The sequence below is a fragment of the Zasmidium cellare genome, assembly GCF_010093935.1.
Source record: "Zasmidium cellare ATCC 36951 unplaced genomic scaffold M409scaffold_62, whole genome shotgun sequence".
In the NCBI taxonomy this organism is placed as follows: Eukaryota; Fungi; Ascomycota; class Dothideomycetes; order Mycosphaerellales; family Mycosphaerellaceae; genus Zasmidium; species Zasmidium cellare.
In genome coordinates, this window is record NW_022987006.1 from 1 (window position 1) to 22225 (window position 22225).

At 53.7% G+C, this 22225-nt stretch overlaps 10 protein-coding genes across 10 annotated transcripts; 6 read left to right on the forward strand and 4 right to left on the reverse strand.

The window, feature by feature from the left end:
• Positions 1-902: 902 nt before the first annotated feature.
• On the reverse strand, positions 903-1256 carry M409DRAFT_30239 (uncharacterized protein; the record flags this gene model as incomplete). Its single annotated transcript, XM_033809828.1, has 1 exon — positions 903-1256. One exon carries the CDS (start codon positions 1254-1256, stop codon positions 903-905), a length of 354 nt encoding a protein of 117 aa, XP_033660120.1.
• A 3140-nt stretch (positions 1257-4396) lies between these two features.
• On the forward strand, positions 4397-5138 carry M409DRAFT_71132 (uncharacterized protein; the record flags this gene model as incomplete). The annotated part of the gene is made up of 2 exons (XM_033819038.1): positions 4397-4486; positions 4542-5138. The coding sequence occupies 2 exons, from the start codon at positions 4397-4399 to the stop codon at positions 5136-5138; spliced, it is 687 nt and encodes a 228-aa protein (XP_033660121.1).
• Positions 5139-5447: 309 nt separating this feature from the next.
• On the reverse strand, positions 5448-7664 carry M409DRAFT_60942 (uncharacterized protein; the record flags this gene model as incomplete). The annotated part of the gene is made up of 4 exons (XM_033814617.1): positions 5448-6185; positions 6237-7059; positions 7114-7435; positions 7553-7664. 4 exons carry the CDS (start codon positions 7662-7664, stop codon positions 5448-5450), a joined length of 1995 nt encoding a protein of 664 aa, XP_033660122.1.
• Positions 7665-8032: 368 nt separating this feature from the next.
• Positions 8033-8900, forward strand: M409DRAFT_60943 (uncharacterized protein; the record flags this gene model as incomplete). The annotated part of the gene is made up of 3 exons (XM_033814618.1): positions 8033-8069; positions 8138-8326; positions 8578-8900. 3 exons carry the CDS (start codon positions 8033-8035, stop codon positions 8898-8900), a joined length of 549 nt encoding a protein of 182 aa, XP_033660123.1.
• A 1045-nt stretch (positions 8901-9945) lies between these two features.
• On the forward strand, positions 9946-11093 carry M409DRAFT_30241 (uncharacterized protein; the record flags this gene model as incomplete). The annotated part of the gene is made up of 3 exons (XM_033809829.1): positions 9946-10256; positions 10314-10565; positions 10616-11093. 3 exons carry the CDS (start codon positions 9946-9948, stop codon positions 11091-11093), a joined length of 1041 nt encoding a protein of 346 aa, XP_033660124.1.
• Positions 11094-11712: 619 nt separating this feature from the next.
• M409DRAFT_71135 (uncharacterized protein) lies at positions 11713-13162 on the forward strand (the record flags this gene model as incomplete). The annotated part of the gene is made up of 2 exons (XM_033819039.1): positions 11713-11913; positions 12020-13162. The coding sequence occupies 2 exons, from the start codon at positions 11713-11715 to the stop codon at positions 13160-13162; spliced, it is 1344 nt and encodes a 447-aa protein (XP_033660125.1).
• Positions 13163-13531: 369 nt separating this feature from the next.
• On the forward strand, positions 13532-14342 carry M409DRAFT_71136 (uncharacterized protein; the record flags this gene model as incomplete). The annotated part of the gene is made up of 3 exons (XM_033819040.1): positions 13532-13684; positions 13746-13866; positions 13924-14342. The coding sequence occupies 3 exons, from the start codon at positions 13532-13534 to the stop codon at positions 14340-14342; spliced, it is 693 nt and encodes a 230-aa protein (XP_033660126.1).
• A 1364-nt stretch (positions 14343-15706) lies between these two features.
• On the forward strand, positions 15707-16645 carry M409DRAFT_30244 (uncharacterized protein; the record flags this gene model as incomplete). Its single annotated transcript, XM_033809830.1, has 1 exon — positions 15707-16645. One exon carries the CDS (start codon positions 15707-15709, stop codon positions 16643-16645), a length of 939 nt encoding a protein of 312 aa, XP_033660127.1.
• A 275-nt stretch (positions 16646-16920) lies between these two features.
• M409DRAFT_30245 (uncharacterized protein) lies at positions 16921-18607 on the reverse strand (the record flags this gene model as incomplete). The annotated part of the gene is made up of 3 exons (XM_033809831.1): positions 16921-17324; positions 17379-18360; positions 18410-18607. 3 exons carry the CDS (start codon positions 18605-18607, stop codon positions 16921-16923), a joined length of 1584 nt encoding a protein of 527 aa, XP_033660128.1.
• A 1566-nt stretch (positions 18608-20173) lies between these two features.
• On the reverse strand, positions 20174-21303 carry M409DRAFT_30246 (uncharacterized protein; the record flags this gene model as incomplete). The annotated part of the gene is made up of 6 exons (XM_033809832.1): positions 20174-20215; positions 20277-20665; positions 20732-20859; positions 20902-21036; positions 21089-21121; positions 21179-21303. 6 exons carry the CDS (start codon positions 21301-21303, stop codon positions 20174-20176), a joined length of 852 nt encoding a protein of 283 aa, XP_033660129.1.
• Between the last annotated feature and the right edge of the window lie 922 nt (positions 21304-22225).

Genomic DNA, 22225 nt, shown 5'->3' on the forward strand with positions numbered 1-22225 from the left:
GACGCTTAGCGGATATCTATTTAGGGGTAACTTCTATAGTCTAGAATTATACTACTTAACTAACTAGCTAGTAGTTAAATAAACAGCTCTAATTAGCTACTAGATAGAAAGTAGGATCTAAGCCTAATATAAGTATCCTCGTTAGGAATAGGGAAGATATATATACTAGCCTAAGTAGGAGTATTAGATAGTATAGTCTAGATAGGTAGGCTAAGACGGATACCTAAAGTATTAATACTAAGAGTTATATAACTAAGGGGAGCTTACCTCTTTTTAGTTCTCCTACTTCCTATAATAAACTAATATAATTATAACTAGGTTAGTTCCTACTATTATTTATCAATTTAGTCACTTCTACTGTGTTTAACACCTATACAAACCCTGTAGAGCAGTCTCAGCTTAGTAGTTCCTTGTATTTCACTAACTCACAATCACGTGACACGAAAGCCAACCTGACCTCACCTATTCAAAACACATATCGATGTCGTAGCAACAATGCCTCTGCGCGTCTCATTTTCGTCGTGAGACGGTACTGGTAAGACATCTGCACGCGTAACATTTTATCACATCGCCATTGGCGCGTACGCACTATTAAGCGCTGACTGGATTGGTCGAACATAGCCCCCTTTTTTCGTACAGGAACGGCTTTCTTCAAAATATGCAAGTACGCGCTGATGCCATTGGACGAGGAGAAAAGAAAACTTCATAATTCGTTATCTGGCTATGTAGAACCAGCTCGTCGTCTCAAAAGAAAGAAGCGAATGGTTAAAAAAAAAGAATCATCACTGCGTAACCCCAGCCCCTGAACGAAACCGAAAGGTAAGGTCCTTCATCAGTCTGCTGGCCACCAAACCCCCAGTTCCACTTCCGAAACAACATCCCCACCTCTTTCTCTCTCCCTCTCAAGCCGCCCGACGCGTATTCCCAATCGTCGCATACCTCCTATCCTTCTCCGCAATCATCGCAGTGATCTCCGCCTCCAAAGCCCGCACATCATCGCGCGCCTTCTCGATGCTCGCCTGCAACTTCCCGCCGTCGCGCTCCCAGCGCGCAATGTCGTCGAGCGCCTTCTGCCGACGGCGCTTCTTCTTCTCGATCTTCTCGCACTGGGTGCACTTCTCGTTCAAGGGGACCGTCTGGAAGATCATCTTCATGCCGCACGTTTCGCCGGTGCGGTATTCTTTCTGGCAGTGCATGCGGAAGTTGCCCCATTTCCAGTCGCGGCAGGCGTATTGGTAGTTGTCGTAGTAGCACATCTTGGTCGTTGTTGTTGCTCTTGATGGATGGACGGGCTTTGTTGATTGTTGATTGTGGATTGCTGTGCCGCGTTGGTCAGTGCTACGAGGCATCTTGCATGTGCGTAAGGCAGGGTCTAACTTTATCTTGCTGCTTTGATGCGTGAGACTGCAGGTGCTACGTGGTCGACGATGACACTATCTTGTCCAGCCATTGTCAGTCGTGTGAAACGTTGTTGACGTCGGGCGTGCTTGATGAATGGCTCCCAAGGCTTGAAGCCTTAGTGCCATTGACTCTTACAAAGACTCAACGATACAAGAGCCTCAACCTGGTGGTGAAGGGGGAGCATGAAAGAGGGCCATACCGAGCAATGTGTCTGAGAAGTGTTCGAGGTGGAAGCTGAGGAGGCTGGGACTTGCGTTCTGGAGGGAATGCGAGGCCCCAGGCTGCCTTCGAGCCGCTATTTATGCTTTCCCCATGACCCTTATGCTGCCAACATGTCCCTCAACGTTGCTGCACCCTCTCGTGCCCGTGCTCCTGCTCTTGGTCCACTGTCTCCTCTTGTCACTTGACGTGTCGCTTGGATCGAGCCAACGAGCTCGCACGGGGCTCTCGGATTACCCCCGGCATGGCATGGGCATGCTCAAGAAGGAAGCTGCAATGGAACGCCGGCGTCGATGCGTTTTGGCGTCTGCACCGCTGTATTGAATTCAGCGGATCGTCCAGTGCGTGGCATGCTGTCCGCCTATGGTCCCTCGCCTGTTGTATATCCCTCGTTCCGCTCGTGCTCCGTGTACCCACTTGAATGATGATAGTTGCATGGTGGTGGTGCCCGTGAGAACTCTATGGTTACACGAGGCTTCTGGAGGTGAATGATATTCGAGTCACGTGCTCTCGCTCGACCACCGCATGTGGCTTTCCACTCTCAAAGCACCAAGGACAACAACCCAGCAGCTTGGGCCTGGCAACGTCCCTGTGACTAAGCACTATCCTTCCGACTGCCGACTCACTCTCATGCTGCATCAGAACTCATAGCTGCGAGCCTCAGGCAACAACTGATTGAGTTCCAGGGGTAGGCTGGCGATTCCAATCAGGCCCTTTCGCGGACGTGACACAGTGTAAAGTCGCTTCACTCGGCACTGGGTGCTCGAGCAGACACCGTTCGATGCTCGTTGGTGCGATCGTTGCCGATGACAGAGTACTCCCGGCCCAGCAGGCTCTGCAGATACATCTGCATGACGTGTGGCAACTTCCCCCTCCGGCGACGACGCTACCTCTGTTGAGCGGTCTTCAGGCATGGCTGACCAGTCACCTTATCTTGAGATGCTGCAGGGAGAGTGGCAGTCCGCTGACGAGGAGCCAGCATAGTCCCAATTGGTGCCGGTGTCCCGCTCCTGCACATATCATGTTCGCACATCGTGCCGACGTCCGCCTCAGGTGACAGTCTTGCGTGCATCACTACTGCAACGGTGCGGGCTAGTGGTGACGACAGTCACTCGTTCGCAGGGTCTGACGCGGGTGCCATCGAGCCTTCCGGGCGGGCCTGGGATCAGAGTTGCAAGGCCAGCTCCATCACGTCCAGGGCGTAGAGCCGGCAGAACAGCGCTAGATCCGCCCTGGCCGTCTCCGCTCTTGCAACGTGGCGAGTTGGCTATGGTGGACGAGAGGAAAGGCTATTCGTGGGCTCGAGAAGGCGACGGTCAGCACATGTCTTCGCAGCTCATGAGTGGACTACCACTCGCTTACAATGCTCCCACAACTGAGACCCTCGCCCGTGACTGCTCACCGGTCTGCCCATTCTGGGCTAGAGGCAATGCCAACGGGCCTCGAGGTGAGATTCTGCATCGGCTGGTGCACTTCCAGGTGTGGGAGGTACGAGGGGAGTAGTTGCTGCCGGCAGAAATCCATAGCGTATGGTACTTGGGGCACCGGCGTCGAGCCACCACCGCCAGCAGGCCACAGGCAAGCATCGTCCACGATCGCCGTCCGTAGCCTCTGCGCGACGTCCACCTCGAGACGACATTCACGCATTCGTGGCAGACGAGGCAGCAAGGTGGTTGGGGAACGCGCTGGCTCCAAGCCTTCGGTGACGCATCACCGCCAACCGACAGTCACTAGCGCGAGGGAATGGGAGGGAAAAGAACGTCCAACACAGCTGAGACAACAAGCAAGAGCCTCGCAGAATAATTCTAGGATATGAATTTTGCCATTGGATGAAAATGAAAGGTCCTCAGGAAGGAGTTTGAAGAGCACGCAGCGGCGCGTGAAGACGGCTGACGTCCAAGCTCCGTCCCTGGCGACCAGTCATGTGAATTGCTCGCTCCGTCGGCCAGGTGGGACGTCTGACAGGTTCGCGGTGGTCCGCATCGACAAATATTCAGGTGATTCTCGAGAAATGCAACCACAGGCAACGTTCTCATTCGCTTCCGTGGCTGCAGTACTAGGCCAATCGCGATCCAGGGGCGCTCCCGGGTAGTGTCAGCTTGGGCATTGAGGTCTTGTGGGCGATGCCAGCATGGGAGGAGTTAGTGCCAGTGAGTTGTGCTGCCAGCTCAGCAAGGGCGGGCCTTGGTGCATGAAGGGAAGAAACTAAACACCGAACTTATCTCATCCCCTTCGGCGACCCGGCACCATGACAAGGCCAACAACCTCGTCTCGCCCCTAGCTCTCGAACCGGTCGACGTTTGAGTTTTCCCAGCGTATCGATACGCGATGCGGTGCGAGTTGGCGTTTGAGAAAAGAAATCGAAAGCAGGATGAGGCCAGGAAACTGTCTACCTACCGTAGAGAGCGTTTCGACAACGATTGGATGTCGACATTGGCCATGCCATTGGGACTGTCTCTTGAACAGCCGCGCAGTCGAGGCGGCGGCCAGGCGGTTGTTGGGCGGTCGACAGAGAGTGTTCATCATGTGCCGTGACGCTTGATCTCGTGAGCCAAAAGGAAAACAAGATTGCGGGCCTTCCCGGTCGCGTGCTGTAACCAAGCCGCCGGTGCTTCGACTCGCCTGCTGCCACACGCAGACCAACGACCCGACGTCGGCGTCTGGACTGCGTCGACGGCACTACACAACGATGCAGCTGTCAGCGCTCGATTCTGTACGCGGCCAAGCCCAGGGCTGTTCTGGAAATACCGTCCGCCAGCTCGCCGCCGCCGCCGCCATGGAGGATCCAGCCGTAGCTCTCCCCCCGGAGCTGCTCCTCCAAGTGCTGCACTTCCTCGACGTCAACGATCTGCTTTCTGCTTCTCGAGTAGGCGCCTGCGCAGACGACACGCCGTGGTGAATGCCCCTGCTAACCCAGCCAGACCTGTCACCACTGGCGAGCGCTCTCGCTTGATCCGTTGCTGCACAAATGGCGCTTGGATGCCTGTTGCATCCGTGTCCGCCATCTGCTGCCTCGACGCCCGCTGTTGCACACCCTGCAGCCCCCGAGCTCGACAATATACTTGACGCGGACACATCTTGCTGCGAGGCGTTTGCACTGGTCGCTGGTCTCCATCCGCCTCAATCGATCCCTGCTGCGGCGCCCGAAGCTGTCGACCCTAGTCGCCGCGAACATCCTCCCCAGGGAGTGCTGTAGAGTCGATCGTACGTCGGGAGAGTTTGTTTGGGGTGTTGGTGTTGCTGGGGCGCTTGTCGAGCGGAAGCGAAGGGTCGAGAGGGAGCAGATAAAAGAAGGCTTGCGGGTCTGGCTCGAGCGGAAGGCACGCGAGATTGTGACGAGCCACAAGAAAGATGGCAGAGTTGGTGTACTAGTCTGGCGTTTCTCACGCAAGGCGAAAGCAGCGGACACGAGACGAGATTTGAATATCTGTTGTGAAAAGCCAGACATTGACAAGGAGAAGGTCGGCAGTCTTAGGCGGTTCTTCGAGAGTCTTGGCAACGCCAGGTCCGTGGCCTGATGATAGTCTAACTATAATCTTCAAGCTCAGCAACGAGCGAGACGAAGGTCTGTATCTCGACGACGCATTTGCCGTGCATATCAGATAGCGCGTGGGAGCTGTCACGAAGCGGTGAGGTCAACACGTGATCTTTTCTGAGTCGTGAAACGCAACAAACAGGAAAGCTGTGGGGTCGCGGCGATTAATGGTATCACTTGAAAATCGTTCAATGCATCTATGTAGACATTTCTAACTCCATGTCGAAGCTTTTCTCAACCCACGAGAACGCCGCTGTTGCACGATCAACACAACCTGAGACATATCTATCGATTACAACTCGTCGTGGACTGGCTCGTCGTCATCGTCTGGGCTGCCTCCTGGAGCGCTGCCGTACAGCTTCGATGTGATTGGGTAGGCAACGTCAGACAGCTTCTGCTTCTGCTCGTCGAAGTCTTCGGTCGTCGCGGTCTGGGCGTTCTCCTCGAGCCACTCGGTGGCCTCCTTGACAGCCTCCAAGAGGGTCTCCTTGTCGTCCTCATCAATCTTGCCGCCAAGGCCTTCCTCATCGTTGGCCTGGTTCTTCAAGCTGAAGGCATAGTTCTCAAGTCCGTTGCGGGCCTCAATGCGCTGTCGCGTGGCCTTGTCCTCTTCAGCATATTTCTCGGCTTCCTCGACCATGCGCTCGATTTCTTCAGCGCTAAGACGGCCCTTGTCGTTGGTGATGGTGATAGACTCGCTCTTGCCAGTGCCTTTGTCGCCGGCTGAAACTTTGAGAATACCGTTCGCGTCCAGCTCGAAAGTGACTTCAATCTGAGGCTGGCCACGGGGTGCAGGAGGGATACCAGAAAGCTCGAACTTGCCCAGCAAGTTGTTGTCTTTAGTCATAGATCGTTCGCCTTCGAATACCTGGATGAGGACGACTGGCTGGTTATCGGCGGCAGTAGAGAAGATCTGGCTCTTCTTCGTGGGAATCGTGGTACCACGCTTGATGAGGTGGGTCATGACGCCGCCAGTGGTCTCAATACCAAGGGTGAGCGGGTTTACATCCATGAGCACGATCTCGCTGGCCTACAATACGTTAGTCGCTGTTCATGAAACGCTCTGATTGCAAACGCTTACCTGTTCTTCGCCAGACAAGACACCACCCTGGACAGCGGCGCCATAAGCGACAGCCTCGTCTGGGTTGATACCCTTGCTAGCCTTCTTGCCAAAGTACTCCTCCAACATGGCCTGAACCTTGGGGATACGGGTGGAACCACCGACGAGCACGATGTCATCAATCTCGCTCTTCTTGATCTTCGCGTCCTTGAGAACCTGCTCAACTGGCTTGAGCGTCTTCTTGAACAGGTCGTTGTTCAACTCTTCGAACTTGGCGCGGGTAAGGGTTTCAGAGAAGTCGTTGCCCTCGTGGAAGGCCTCGATTTCAATCTTGGTGCTCATCTGGCTGGACAGAGCGCGCTTGGCCTTCTCGACCTCACGCTTGAGCTTACCCATGGTCTTTGCGTTCTTGGTGATGTCGGTGTCGTGCTTCTTGTTGTAGTTCTTGACAAAGTAGTCCGCAACACGCTGGTCGAAGTCCTCACCACCAAGATGAGTGTCACCGGCGGTGGCCTGAACTTCGAAGACACCCTGGTCGACAGTCAAGATGGAGACATCGAAAGTACCACCACCAAGATCGTAGACAATGATCTGGCGCTCCTTGTCGGTCTTGTCCAAGCCGTAGGCGAGAGCTGCGGCAGTGGGTTCGTTGACAACACGAAGGACATTGAGACCTGCAATTGTGCCTGCATCCTTAGTTGCAGCTCGCTGGGCGTCGTTGAAGTAGGCGGGGACAGTAACAACAGCGTTGGTGACCTTCTCTCCAAGATATGACTCGGCGACTTCCTTCATCTTGCCAAGGATCATGGACGAGATTTCTTCGGGAGTGAAGGACTTTTCATCGCTGCAAGGTGTTAGCCAGATGAAGACAGGAAAAGGAAATGAGAGATAGACTTACCCAGCGACATCAACCTTGACACGTGGCTGGCCACCCTTGTTGACCACAGAGAATGGGAAGTGCTTGACATCCTTCTGAACGTCCTTGTCGTCATACTTGCGTCCAATGAGACGCTTGATGTCGAAGACTGTTCGGTGTGGGTTGGAGGCGTATTGATTCTTTGCTGCATCTCCAACGAGACGCTCTTCGTCGTTCCAGGCTACCCATGATGGAGTGATTCGGTTTCCTTGGTCGTTTACAAGGATTTCGACGTTGCCGCCCTTCATGATACCCACACATGAGTAGGTAGTTCCGAGATCGATGCCAATGACTGCGAGCTCAGCTGTTAGTATGGTCTTCTCATTCTGACTTGAGCGTCACAATGCACGCAAGACCATTGCCGTCGTGCGTCGGTGGCACGAGGAATGTGGATGGGCGCATTGTCGTATGATGAACTCACCTGGTCCAGAGACACCCGTCTCCTTTGTGTCTTCTTGAGCGTGGGCTGTTGGGATCATGCCCATGAAGAGCATGGGTGCCAGCAGGATGGCACAGATGTAGAAGGCTGTCATCCAGGGCGATACTGTTGGCCGCGCCTGGCGGCTCTTGTTTCTTGAGAACCGCGCCATGAGGCCGGTGGTGTGTGTGCGTGTGTGAAGGGGTAGAGAAATCGGTCGTGTGTCTCGGTGCGGCGGGACTGCTGCCGAGGGGTATCGGTTGTGCTTTCTCCAAAGCAGCAACCAGACTGCTGTGGGAGGGAAGGGGAGACTGGTTGACGAGAGAGGAGAGAATCGGTAAACGTCAAGTGTACCGCACAAAAAGAGAGCTCCTGAAAAGGCCACGGAGGAGTTTTGAGGGCAAAGGAATTGTGTCAACTTCTCAACCGGGAAGGACACCTGTGCTGTTCCTTCCTGACCAATCACAGCCCGACCCGGCCGCAATGACAGCATCTGTGGAAGATTCACGAGCTGTTCTATGTACAGTATCTTCACCACCGCCAACACCACCACTTCATGTTCTCACATGGATGCTACGTGTTCCCTAGCACGAGTCATCCCAGCTCTCATACACTTGTCAGAAGATGACTATTCGCAGCCTCGTGTCCGACAGCTGGCCGAACTTCGCGCTCGAGATGGCCGGAGCGAGGAACAACACAGAGTGAACAACTGTACCATTGGCATATTTGACAGCATCGGTCTTTCGTCACGGCTGACATATGATCGCCCCTGCCACCGTGAGTCACATTGATTTGTGAACAAACTTCTCGGCGAGAACTCTTGGTGAATGCTCACGAGCATCCATGTGCCTTGAGATATCTGCGAAGGACTGTATGGACGTCCTCGAACCAAAGGCTGTCGGGAGAGGCCCAGACCGCGTAAATTGGTTCGATGGTGTCTGGGAAGCCACATCAGATGATCTCTATCGACGTTCTCAGCCTCTTGATACTGCTTCTACTGCTTTCGTCCTGAAACCGAGGCGATTCAGGTTCCGGGACCTTGTCCATAATCGATAGCCGGGTCTCTGCTCTTTCTAAAGGGCCATCATGGTCTTCAACTCGTAGACACACCGTTGGTCGGGTAGCACAACCCAGCGGGCTCGTGTCGGCAGCATTGAAGAAGGCCTGGCACAAGGAGGCAGGGCTCAATGCGAAGTCACTCCAGGACTTCGAGGCATACATATGCTCCAGCGATTTTTCTGCCAGTAGCGTCCCTCCCCGGGTTTCGAAAATGAGGAGTCTGAGACGGTCACGCGGACTACTGAACGTCTGTGGGTTGACTCCAGACCGGACTGGCACGACTGGTTTCTGATCTAATGAAGATTGGATCTCTGGAGCGAACTTCCGCCCCTCTAGGCTCATCCGCCGTCGTGAACGATGCGCCAGGTTAATAGCAGTCGGACATTAACACACCACTGGCCAGTGGCTGGTGTGAGGAGGAGTCATGTGGTGAGAACATGTTTTTTCACTGGCTTGGGATGGGTAATAAATAGCACGTACTTGCGATCACGCAAAGGAAATTGACCTGTCCCAATGCTCCATTAGGCATCGCGGTCCATAGCACGAGGTTGTCGAGGCGTCTGGGCCGGATCCGTCCCACGCTTCCTCTGCTCCTGACTCGGTATTCGGGGTCGCTTTTAGCCGGCAAAGGCCGACGCAGCTGGCAGGGCTGAACATGTGAAGGGAGCGAGAGATGAAAGCGGCGTCGATCTTTCAGGGACCGGAGCTGCTATCGCAAGGCGTGGGGGTCCGCGATCCAACACCGACAAAAAAAACTCCTTTTCCCACACACTCGCGCCCATGTCAGACGGCGACGCGACCGACACAAGCGTGCGCGACGGATTCGCTGCCGTGCTCGCTGTCGCGGCCTCGGGCCATTGTCGCTCCATCAGTTGTGAGCAGTCGACAAGCATCGCACTTCCGCAAAAAAGGGGACCGGGTCAGCCACCGGTGGGTGCACTGACGATAGTGCCCACAATAATTCATCGTGGTGGTTACGAGCAACCATTAAAAGGTCGCTATCTCGGGCGTGCTCCACGGCAGGACGACTGATTCTTTGCTATATTTTCCTCCGCCGTCCACAATTGCTGACGTCGCGCGGTCCTTCGTTTTGCGTTGTTCCTACTGATATCATTGCTCTCCTTCCTGCTGCCATATCTCTGCCTCCATCCTTCTCAACTTGTTTCATCGCACCTACTGTCGAGCTCCTATCTCCCAAACCCTCATCGGATCGATCTCATTGAAGCACAACAAACACTCATTGCAAATCAAGACCTACATTCTACGCCAGACATTGCCCAGGAAGCATCACTTTTCCACCCGTCTGCTATCTGAGAAGATAAGCAGACATCGACAAAATGCTCGCCCGCACCGCCCTCAGATTCACCCAGCGCGCCGTTCGGCCACACGCATTCGCCCCTTTGACCTCGCGAGCCGCTTTCAACTCCTCATCGAAGGCCAACGACCCCGAGGTCCCAGTCATCAGCTACCACAATGGCGAGCGCAAGGAAGAGGCCCTCCAGTATGAAGCCAGCAAACCAGGACCAGTAACGCCCCCAGGTGCCGATGCTGAGAAGCCAGCTATCCCACTCAAGCCAGAGATTCTCTCCAAGCTCACGCCGACGTTGCAACGATTCACACTTTCTGGCAAGGTTGCTGTCGTCACTGGGTGAGTCAACAATAAAAGAGCACTGTTAACCGATCGTAGCTGATTTTGGATGTGTAGTGGCGGTCGCGGTCTCGGTTTCAACATGGCTCAAGCTCTGGCGGAAGTCGGCGTCCAGGGAATCGCCATCATGGATGTACAGCAAGAGCTTGGTGACAAGGCGGCCAAAGAGCTTAGTGAGCAGACTGGCATCGACGTCCGATTCTACCGTGTGGATGTTCGTGATGGTCTCGCTATGGGCCAGACCGTGGCAGACGTCGTCGATCACTTTGGTCGTCTCGACATTCTTATCAACGCTGCTGGTATCGCCGAGTAAGTGGATCGCACCGCTTTCGAGTATTACAGATTCTAACCACTTGCAGCTCCAACATGAAGGCGGAGTCGTACGACCACGAGAAATTCCGCCGACTGATCGACATCAACGTGACTGGCTCCTTCTTGGTCGCCCAAGCGGTCGCCAATCAGATGATGCGTCTTGGCAATGGCGGTAGCATCATCAACATCGCCTCGATGTCCGGAACGATTGTCAACTACCCACAAGAGCAGTCCTGCTACAACGCTTCCAAGGCCGCCGTGGTCCAGCTTACCAGGTCCCTCGCTGCCGAATGGGCACGATACGGCATCCGAGTCAACTCCATCAGCCCCGGCTACATGGACACTGCTCTGAACCGCGTGCCTGCGCTCGAAGCTCAGAAGCGCATCTGGATCGATCACACCCCTCAGAAGCGTCTCGGTGCCGTTGACGACCTGAACAACTTGGCTGTGTACCTGGCCAGCGACGGCTCGGCTTTCATGACCGGCAACAACTGTCTCATTGACGGTGGCTACACCCTGTGGTAATTGGATATCGTCGGATTTTGTTTACAAAATTGCATTGCATGGCGCTGGGCAGGATAAAGGATACAACAGGTGGGCGCACTGACGGCTGGATTCCGTGCGTGTGTAAGTCGCACACCGCCACCTAGCAAAGAGCGAGCTGGGGATTCATACACCTATAGAGATAGATGTGATCTATAAACCCTAGGTAATAAAATGCACGACCGTGCATTGATTTTCAAGAAGCACCTTCACCTTTCGGATCGGTCTCGATGCGTCTCTGGCGTTCCACGGCTTCTTGGACCTGCATTCCAACCCAGACGGCCGGATGAAGGCATGGAAGATGTGGCCACACCATCAACAACCACCCTAACCTCTATTACTAGGTCCTGAAGATCGATCCCGAAACGCTCCTCCAACCTCAACCGGCCGCCATCATGCACTTTTCCAAGACGTTGCACGCAGTGTCTTAATGAACGTCTTCGACGCCTCGAAGCAGTCGCTGCTCCGCATTGTGCAACGCTGCACGTCGCTGTATCGTCGAAAATCGTCCCGCAAGGGCAGCAGAGGGAGCGGCGAAGAAAACAAAACGGAGGACGCTGAGCTGCTCCTGCGGTAACTTGGACTTGCTCAGCTTCGCACGATGCTTGCTCTTCTCCTTCTCGTCTGCGCAGCAACAGCGCTGAAAGCTCCGTCATCGCTTCCGCGACAATATGGCAACTTCACTCTCAACCGACTTCAACGAACTCGAACAAAGCTGGCAGAACCGAGCGAGTTGAAGGTCACGCAGAATGTCGTCAACCTCACACGGGCAGATACTGCCGTGTCAGTGAGCTCAACATATGTGCAGGCAATGAGACAGAATGCGAGATCACGGGTAGCAAGACCTACGGTGAGTATGCAAGTCTGAACGGTTCTGGCAGCCGAATCGTGACTGACGAGTTTTGTAGACGCAGAACGGGACAACTCCCCTGATCTCATTGGAAGGCGGCCAAGTCTTCCTGGCAAACGTCCTAGTCGGTGGACAGGAGTACTCGCTGGTGATCGACACGGGCAGTAGTGACCCTTGGCTAGCAGTCACCGACTTCAGCTGCTACGATCCCATCGATGATGCACCACTGGATCAATATCTTTGCGAGTTTGGTCCACTGTACCATTCCACACAGTCATCCACGTTCGTCCCAATCGCGGACCAGAACTTCAATATCAGCTACGCTGACGGAGAGTACTTGACGGGAAGCCTTGCATACGAGTCGTTTCGAATGGCCGGCATCGACGTGCCCAATCAACAGTTCGGCGTTGTCGACCAAGCTGCATGGTATGGTGATGGAATCTCTTCTGGACTGGTTGGCTTTGCGTACAGAACGTTGACATCTGCATACGCCGGTTCAGATCCCACGTCGGATAGAAAGGGCAGGACAATGCTCTACAATCCCTTGTTCGTCAACATGTACGAGAATGAGGGTGTGCCAACTGTCTTCAGCATGGCCATCGACCGTATACAAAGCAACGGCGGTGTTCTCGCAATAGGGGGAATTCCTGATATCCCCCATGCGCCATACTGGGCCAACACGGAGATCCATCCCGTCAGTGTCAATACCACGAGTGGCGAGCCAGTCTACGAATTCTACACGATTGATGTTGATGGGTTCGCGATCTCGACATCGACCAGCACGCAGTTCAACCCGTATGACAACGACAATCCATACAAGACACCACTCGTTGGAAACGACACAGATGTCATCGTGGACTCTGGAACCTCGCTCTGCTACGTCCCTGACGACGTCGCTGCAGAACTGGCCGATGCGTTCGACCCTCCAGCAACTTGGGACGCATCGACATACGCCTATTTCGTCGACTGCGATGCCACTGCGCCGGTGTTTGGCGTCAGCATCGAGGAGAAGATCTTCTTCGTCAACGCCGAGGACATAATTATCCAGATCAACGACAACTTGTGTGTTACTGGCATCCAGCCAAACCTGGGGGGCTTGAACATCTTGGGAGGAACGTTCATGAAGAACGTCTTGACGGTGTTTGATATTGGGGCGGAGCAGCTGCGGTTTGCGGCGAGACAGTTCTATCCGACCTCGTGAAGCGCAGCTCTTTGATTGGATTACTTCTTGTAAAGCAGAGTGTTAATGGCAGTATCGATAGATTTTTGAAGCTTTCAGTAGGGAGGATCGACACTTTGATCGACGACTCCTTCACTTCCTAAATCATTACCTAGTAGCGGCTTTCACATGCTCAACTTTAGGTAATGAGAACATTCGATAACTCGCATTATGACGTCAACCCCTTTTCGATCGCACCTTCCATGCAACCATTTGTTGGTGGTCGTACCTGCCGTAAGCAGCGCAACACCGGGGTGGGTCTTCGACGGCGGTCAGCGCGGTGCATGGTTGTCACCTTGCAACAACAACACAACCTCACCAAGACCTTGACCTTGACATCACTCCATCACAATGGCACCTCAAGGCCAATCCCACGTCGACTCAAGCGTGCCACCGATGAAGCCATACTTCGACATCAATGGCATTCAAGACGAGTCATCCGAGCTGAAAGAGATCATCAAGAAAATGGGACTTCAGCCGCACGTGGAGGGAGGGTACTTCGTCGTATGTACCGATAGCAGATTCGATTCTCTAAAATAATGAACTGATCCAATGCCACTTTCAGGAAACCGACCGAGACACACTTCGCGTTCCGAACCCATTCGTCGACGAGAAGGAGTCTTCTGATCCCACCAGAAGCGCCAGCACGTCCATCTTCTACCTGCTCACGCCTAAGTCCCCTTTTGGTGCGTTTTCTAGCCCGACGAGGCCGTATTGCAAGTTTGCTGAACTAGATTTGATAGGCGCCTTCCACCGTAACAAGGGACGTACCGTCCACACCTTGCACAAGGGCAGAGGCCGATACGTGCTGATCCACGCCGACGAAGTCGCTTCTCCCAGCTCTCCTGGAGGCTACGGTGACGAGAGCCTGTCTGAGAGCCAGAGGTGGACCGGCAAGAAAGCTCGGGTCGAGACGTTCATCGTCGGTCAAAACGTCCTTGCCGGAGAGCGTCTGCAGTGGATCGTTGACGGCGGCAAGTACAAGTGCTCTTTCTTGCTTCCGGATGAGGGCTCCAGCAACAGCGAGGGACTCTTGATCAGCGAGACTGTTGTGCCGGGGTTTGAGTACTCGGATCATGACTTCATGAAAGCTGAGAGGATGGATGCGCTCGTCACCAAGGAGCAGGCCGAGGAGATGAACTGGATGTTGAGGAAGGCCTGATGATGGCTTCTGCCAAATTCGGACCTTCTATCAGTAGACGAGAAGTCTCAAGGGTATCATACAAATCATGTCTCTTATGCGGCCTCGCTGCCGCTTCCATATCCCAAAACGCCTTCGCTATGCCCAAATGCCCATTCCTATGCCATTCGCCAACATGGCAGATCATTCCAAATCATATCCTTATGCATTACATTTTCCATCCTTGACCTCATCATTCTGCCGTTCATATCATCCATCATAGACAAGAAATCCTTCTGCTCGCTGCGTCAAATTTTCAATCTCTATACATCTTCACTTGTGGAAGAAGCACCTCCACCTCTTGAGCCGCCGAGGCTGGTTTGTGCCCAGTAGATGAGGAAGCCAATTATGGCGAGGACCACGAAGAGGACGATGATGATGGTGAAGATTACGAGGTTGCCTTGCATGGTGGCGGTGGTGAAGAGATTTGGGCGGTGGTGATGGAGGTTTCGTTGCTCGGCTTGGTCGTTGCCGAGGTTGTTGAGGTTATCGACAGTTCGTTTTCTCGCAGATAGACTTGAACTTGGTAGTTATGAGGTAGTCGATCCAATCGTCAAATCGTACTGGTCCCCGTCAATGTCTTTGGTTTTCGCCGGTGAGCAATCTGTAGCTATGCAGTTGTTCGAGATTCGCTGAAGCACGCTTGTTGTATGTAGATCTTCGCGTTGCAGCTTTTCTGCGGCGCAGGTATATGGAAGACGCCGTTCAGGTAAGATGAAAAATTGGTTCAGATGGAGTCAATAGCTTTGTGAAAGTGGAATGGAAACCCTTCTGGCGGCGTCCGCGGTTTTGACTTGCCTTTGCACACTGCCTGCCACATCCTGGGTGATGAGGCTGGTCGGTGGCTGGGAGGACGTCACGAGCGAATCATGCTCGTTTGGCAGCGCAGTGACTGCAATTTCGGGTTTCGTGAGATCCCCAATCATGTATGTCTGCAAAATTCTCTCTGACAATGTTTGTTCGAAGCTGTTGCTGGGATGCTTTTCTTTGTTTGTTGATCTTTTTCGGCGTGCATGTGAAAGATCGATTGGGTTTCGGCGAGATCGGCGACAAATGCGGCGAGCGGGCCGTAACATAAAGCTTGGCGTAGCCCCAGCTTCACTTGCTCCACCTCTGCCGAGCAGCATCTCGCAACTACCGACAAACACGACAAGCAAATGCAAGCATCACTGTCGAAGTTTCTTGCGAATGATCACAGTCTCATGTGATCAAAAGAAACTACTGATCATTGAAGACAACAAGCAATCGGCCCCTAATTAGATCACATGGACCACCTCGACGAGGCGGACAGACTACTTACCGCGATGATGGACGGCTTCCATCTTTCTCACGCATCAACTTCGACAATGTCCAGCACACGCGAGCGACGACTCTCCGACACGGACCGCGTGACTAGCGCACTCCGCCGACTCAGCATCAGCGACAATGATCGCTCGCCCAGCAATTCCGAACGCCACACAAGCGCGGAGCAAGCCAAGCCTGCTTCATCACGTCCATTGAAGCAGCATCAATGCACATCAGAGGAATGTGCTGCTCTCACCCTCTTCGACACGACCGAGCTTCTGGAGATCGTCCTCGACTTCCTCGATACCGACAGTGTGCTCCATCTCCGACGCACAAGCAGAAAATGGAACGACACAGTCCGAGGGTCGCCAACCCTCCGCCTCCATACCTTCGTCCATCCACAATGGGACCGCCTTGCGGCCGACTTCCAGCTTCTCGACCTCAAGCTATCGGGCTTTTCGGTCGATCCGGGCGATGATCTCGAGCTGGGCAAATGGATCCACGTGTCCATGAGCAACGCCGTCGCCCGTCGGATCTGCCCTGACGTCTCATTTGGCCGCCGAGTCCGATCTCGTTCCATCTTTGAGGGGATGCGTGGAGGTCTCGGTCGTCGGCGATGGAAGAAAAGCGAAGACTCGTGGCCTGCCAAAGCACCGACGGCTGAAGAGCAGCACGGCTTCCTCAAGTACGAGACTTTGCAGGTTATGCAACCACCGATCTTAGGAATGCAAGCCTACCTCATCGATCCAACGCCTTTCGCTGGCCCTTCTCAGGCGACCCAAGAGCCGCCAGAACCAGTCGCCTGCGCAAAGCTCCATTGCGATGCCGGTATCACTCTCGGCTTCTTGGCCGAGACCACGCAGTCTCTGCTCATGGACACTAAGAACTCATCAAACCCGGACAGTAGAACGGTTCTCTACAAGGCGATTGTCTCATTCACGACACCTAACAGCACGACGCGGCGACGTGGTACCGCGCGCAGTGTCACTCGCTTTGATTGAGATTCAAGACTGCTATTTCGGCTTTAACGACCTCCAGCTTTCTTAAGGTTGGCGAGCGCGACGACGAGATGAGCAATACGAATGATGGGCCCGGAGATTGTGGTTGTCATGGGACTTCATAATCATCGTTGGAGACTATGTACAATTCGTTACGCGCAAAAGGTATCTTCATCGACTCGTAACCATACAAGGACCGACCCCGTCGAAGAACAAACGCCAGCTTCTCCTATGCTATACAATGCGATTCCGTTCGTCCATCTCAACACTTCTCCTTCTTACATCTTCAACTTGTAAGAATGGTCAATGGTCTCCACGACGGCGCCAGAGATGCTCGAAGATCGAATGCGGTATCCATCCTTCTCTGTATCCATGTTGTAACCTCCAGTGACGGAGTTCAACCGAGCACCACCCAGGCTGGATGCGCGGATGGCCTCAGCGTCGACAGTGCTAAGCTTTCGCTCGTCGTAATGAACAGTCTGGACCACACCGCCGACGGCGCCACCCTCGAGGGATGCTGCAACGACATTCTCGCCCTTGACGCGGAGGATGTGGAAGCCATGTCTGGCCCAGTGGACCGCGACGTAGGCGAGGACGACGACGAATCCGACCATTGGAACAACGTAGCTGATGCGGGTGCTGGCGGCATCAGCGATGGCTCCCTGGATCGGCGGGAAGACGGCTATACCTCGGGTCAGTGATTGATGTCACGGGACGGATTCGATATATCACTTACCTCCGCCAGACACACCCATAACCAAGATTCCTGCACCGCGACGTGTGTTCTTGCCCAGGTTTGCAGTGCCAAGAGTGAAGATTGTTGGGTACATTGGCGCCATCGTGAAAAATACAATGATCAATGCAGCCACAGCTGCAATCCCATGACCACCGGAGACATAAGAGGTCAATGCAATGGCGCAGACAGAGTATATGACCAGAAGGAAATTGGATTCGAAGATCGTCGCCAAGCCAGTCGCGATGAAACGCCCGACGGTGAAGGTGATCAGAGCATATGAGAGCATCTGCGAAGCCTTTGCGTCGGTCAAGGTGGCGTTTTCTGTTGCGTAGTTGATGAAGAAGGTGGCGATGGTGACCTGAGCACCAACGTAGCAGAACTGCGCAATGAATCCGAAGATCATGTCGTACTCCTTGTAAAGGGGTTTGTCCTTGATGAGTTGACCATATTGATCGATACCGAGTTCCTCAGAGTTGCCAGCAACGATGGAAGCAGAGCGGACCTGAGACTCAGAGACTTCCGGAAGCTTGCTGAAGAAGAAGAGCACGCCAACGGCGGCACCGGCGCAAGCAACAGCCAGGTAGACATACTGGACGTTGGTCAAGCTGTTCGAGTTCTCGCCGCTGAAGAAGGCCTTTGAGGCGATGAGTGGTCCAACGAACGACGCAACACCGTTCCAAGACTGGCAGAACTGGAGACGAGCAGAGGCGGTAGCTGGATGGCCGATCACGACTGCGTAGCTGTTGGCGGCTGTCTCCAGAGTGGCAAGACCGCAAGCAATCACCAGGGTACACGCGAGAAAGCCTCCGAAAGCCGCAATAGTTCTGTTTGGGTCTGAGAAATGGGCTACCGGCCAGAAAAACACAGCCCCTAGAGAGTAGAGGATGAGGCCCATGATGATCGTGAATCGATATCCTTTGCGCTTCATGACTTCAGCTGCAATTGGTGAGTACAAAAGATAGCCTCCACCGAAGTAAACGACCTAGACGAACGTTAACGGATACAATAGCTGCGCGAGCGGCTGTGCATACCTGGAGACCGGTCGATTCGAGCTTTGTGATCCCGAGCACAGTCTGGAAGTGCTTGTTGAGCACATCGAGAAGACCGTACGAGAAGCCCCAGAGGAAGAAGAGGGAGATGACCAGAGACAAGGGGTAGATGAGCTTCTTCCCTGTGAGATAGCCACCAGCTACTACAGGGGAGTCTGTGGGGATGCCACCGCCAGCCATGCTTGTCAAGAGGGTTGTTGTTCGATTCGTTGATACGATCGATTTTGGGGCGCGAAGCGTGAATTGGCGACTTTCAGCAGTCTTTGATGGTATGCTTGAATGAATGAAGCTGTCACAGCTCAAAGCTTGTGGCGATGCAAGTGAAAGTGGTGCTCCTGCTGGCAATGAATGGCCAAGCTAGTTGAGCGTGCTGGTTTGGATGGTCGCGCTGTTGTGCTGGATGAAGAACAACACCATGGGCACAGAAGCCATCTTATACCATCTCCAACACCTTCAAGGCTAATATTCCCATCTCGCAGACCATTCTCCAGAAAGGCCAGACGAGTCTAGTGAGCTGAGATTCGCGCTACTGCACAGAAGCTATACCTTGGCAGGTACTCAATATCTAGATGGCCTCTCACCAATCGACGAGACCTCGATGTGTATGCCGTACCTTTTGCAATCGGCCCGCGATGTATCTCTCCACGGGGCTCCGCGCAGGCTTGTGGCGCTTGGGCCTCGTGGGGCGCAGGCTACTCCAGCTCGACCAATACGCCAGTTCATGTCCGGCTGCTATCAAGTGGATCTTCTGTGCATGTGCACGCTCTCGTTGTTTGTGGGATTGCTAGGTAAATTTCGGTGCAATGTCCTTTTCGGAGCGCAAACGATTTGTCTTTGGATGAGCCGGTGTTTGGATGGATATCTCATCCGCCCATTGCATCGCCATATTCTGCGACAACTTCACGACTCTCTCGCATCGTGTCCTCGCCACCTGTGAACAAAACGCCATCCAGACGCCTCCATCAGCAGTTGAGGACATGAGAGCTCCCCACAAACCACCACCATCGTCGGCACACCACCCAAAGCCTGCAGTCGCCGCAGAGTTCACGCTAGAAACACGCTAGAACGAGCGGCAAGTGTTCTATAGCTCTTTCTCCTTTCGGCCCTTTTCCCAGTTTGCGGGCCTTCTTTCTCAAGCCACAGCTTTGCAGGATTGGCTACGGGGCCACGCAGCAAGCTGCCACATCTCGTCATCTCAGAACGGTGAGGGAGACTTGCGTGCTCACGCGACCTCCCATGGGGAAACATTGTGGTGCGTCGCCTGTGCGGGAGGAACGTGCTCTCTTTCAGTGCAGTTGAAGTTGGTCTGTCAGTCTTCGAGGCTTTTGGGGGCGCTCAACGACAACCATGGAGAAGATGGGTTTGACGAATGCATTGCGTTATCCGATCTGTTCGTTGCAATCGTTGCCGACGATCGGGCCCCAGGCTGTTCCCCAGACCGTTCAATGATGATTGCATCGATGAGTCCAGATGCAGCCTTGCCTCAACGCAGATCGTTAGCGTTTGAAGGCACTTTGTTGCCTGTCACCACGAACAGAAAGGAGATCGATACTGATTAATGGCAAAAAAAGTTCTTGATGGTTGTCCAAACACATCCTCGTCATAGCCGCTCGTTGCTCATACATGCCAATCATACTTATTACAATGCCGTCACCCATCGGACTTGCGCCTCCCCGGTGCATATAAACCTCGCCCTTGAAACCAGAACGTCCAAAAAGAGCCATCCAAACTGTCTGAACATCTCCATCAGTTAGGCAACGGCTTCCTCCCAATCCAAACATGAATATTCTGCAATCTCATTAGCACACCCCCACGACCTACACCTCGCTCGCGGTCTAACGAAACTCACCCAACGAACATAAACATCCCCCTGCGCCTCCTCCTTCATCGCATTCAACTTCTCCCGACACTCCCCTTCACTGAACCCATGCCTCAACCCCGGGAAAAACCCCTCCATCGCTCCAATCTCAATCAGACTCCACGCCCTCCTGAGCTCCGGGATGCGATCCGTGCTCAGAACCTCCTGGCGCACGTCCTGGAACCCTTGGTTCAGCAGGATGTCTTCGAGCTCGCGCGGCGCAAAGGACCAGTGTTTGAGTTGGGGACGCATGATGCGGTGGATTTCTTCGTGCACGTGGGCCGTGGTGAAGGGGTTGGCGCGTAGCCCGCGGGCGCCGCCGAAGTCGGATTCGAGCCATTGGATGTAGCCGCCGGGTTTGAGCATGGTGAAGATGTTTTCTGTCGTCGATCAAGACGGCTCGGTTAGTTCGTTCAGAATGCTGGTAATCGTTCGGTCGAACGTACGTGTGACGACCTCCCAATCTTCCTCGCCCATCCCTGAGTTGAGGTATCGAAGATGGATCACATCGTATTTGTTCCTCAACTCTTTGCAAGGCGGTTGTTTGGCATCGTATACTCTCAAAGATACATTCCTGGGCAGATCTTCTGGATATTAATCTGAGCTGATATCGTACCCATGGAGCTGTGTCGACGATGGTAGTGATTTCTCAAGGTCGAGTACAACAATCCCTGTGCCCGTGCCGATGTCTGCGATGCTCGAGCTGGTCGTGATATGTTCTTGTACTTCGGGGTGTAGTAGATAGCCGACACTGTTCGTGCCCGGTTAGTGTATTTCATTGGGATGTTGGGTGATGGGCATACGTCTTCTTCAATAGCTGATGTTGTTGGTTTAATCTACGGTGAGATTAGTGTACTGTCATCATCACAGCACAGCCTCGTTTTGGCACTGACCTGTTGCTCTCGACACCAGTCCCAGTGAGCATGTACACATCCTTGCCAACGGGTCCAAGATCAACCTGCTCCTGTGGAACACTATCGTTCAGATCTCCTACCGAGACTGTGCCAACGTCGCCCATGATGAAGGATGAGTAAGTGGTAGTTGCAGGGAGGACCTTGAAGTGAGAAAAGGAGAAGAAAAGTCCAGCTTGTCCGAGTAATTCGTCTTTTACTACTTCAAGCAAACGATCAATTCAGTGTGACAGCATCGACAGGTCCATGGCGGGTTGTTTTCATCGTTAGTCCGCACATATCTGATGGATGCAGTCCGGCAACGTACGCAATAGGCAATCGTTGAATCGCAACTCGAACATCTAGACCACTCATTATCCTGTCTCCAGCTAGTATTCGTTTTCGATGCCAAGTTCAGAACGATGCGGTGGCAGACAATTTGATCTTGCAGGACATGCACCATGAGCACATCGAACCAAGCGCAGATCTGGATCTCCAACTCTGTTGCTGCGCTATGCAGTGTAATGGGCTGTCGCATATGCCAGAAGCGGCAAGGTGGTCGAGCAAGTGCCTCGGAGTGTCGTATCTATGTTCGATTGACGCGGCGTGTCGACCATGTGCCAAGGGCCAAGATCCTCGCATCTGTATGGCGATCCCTTTCGATGGTTGGAGTATCAGTGGAGAGTGACTGTTCTTGGACGACGCCTCAGCGCCCTCCGATCCTTCATCTGATAAGAAACGCTTTCGCGCTGCATCAACTCATCATGAAGTCGTACTAGGGCTGCTGTCGTGATAAGGTGCAAGCATCGACCAAGCATTTTGGATGGAGAAGCTCCTCGGTCAATCATCCCTCTACGGTATATTTGCTGTGCCAAGGGAGTGCTCGCAAAGTCGAGCAGATCGTCGTTGGATGTCAGAACCGAGGTTGCTAACTTCTTGGTCTTTCAGCGAACAGTGATGCCGTGCTGGGCCCAAGACAGTTGTAATCGTACATCGAACAGGTATCGTGTCGTCGGTCGATCAATCGTTTCCATCACAGAATTCCTGTTC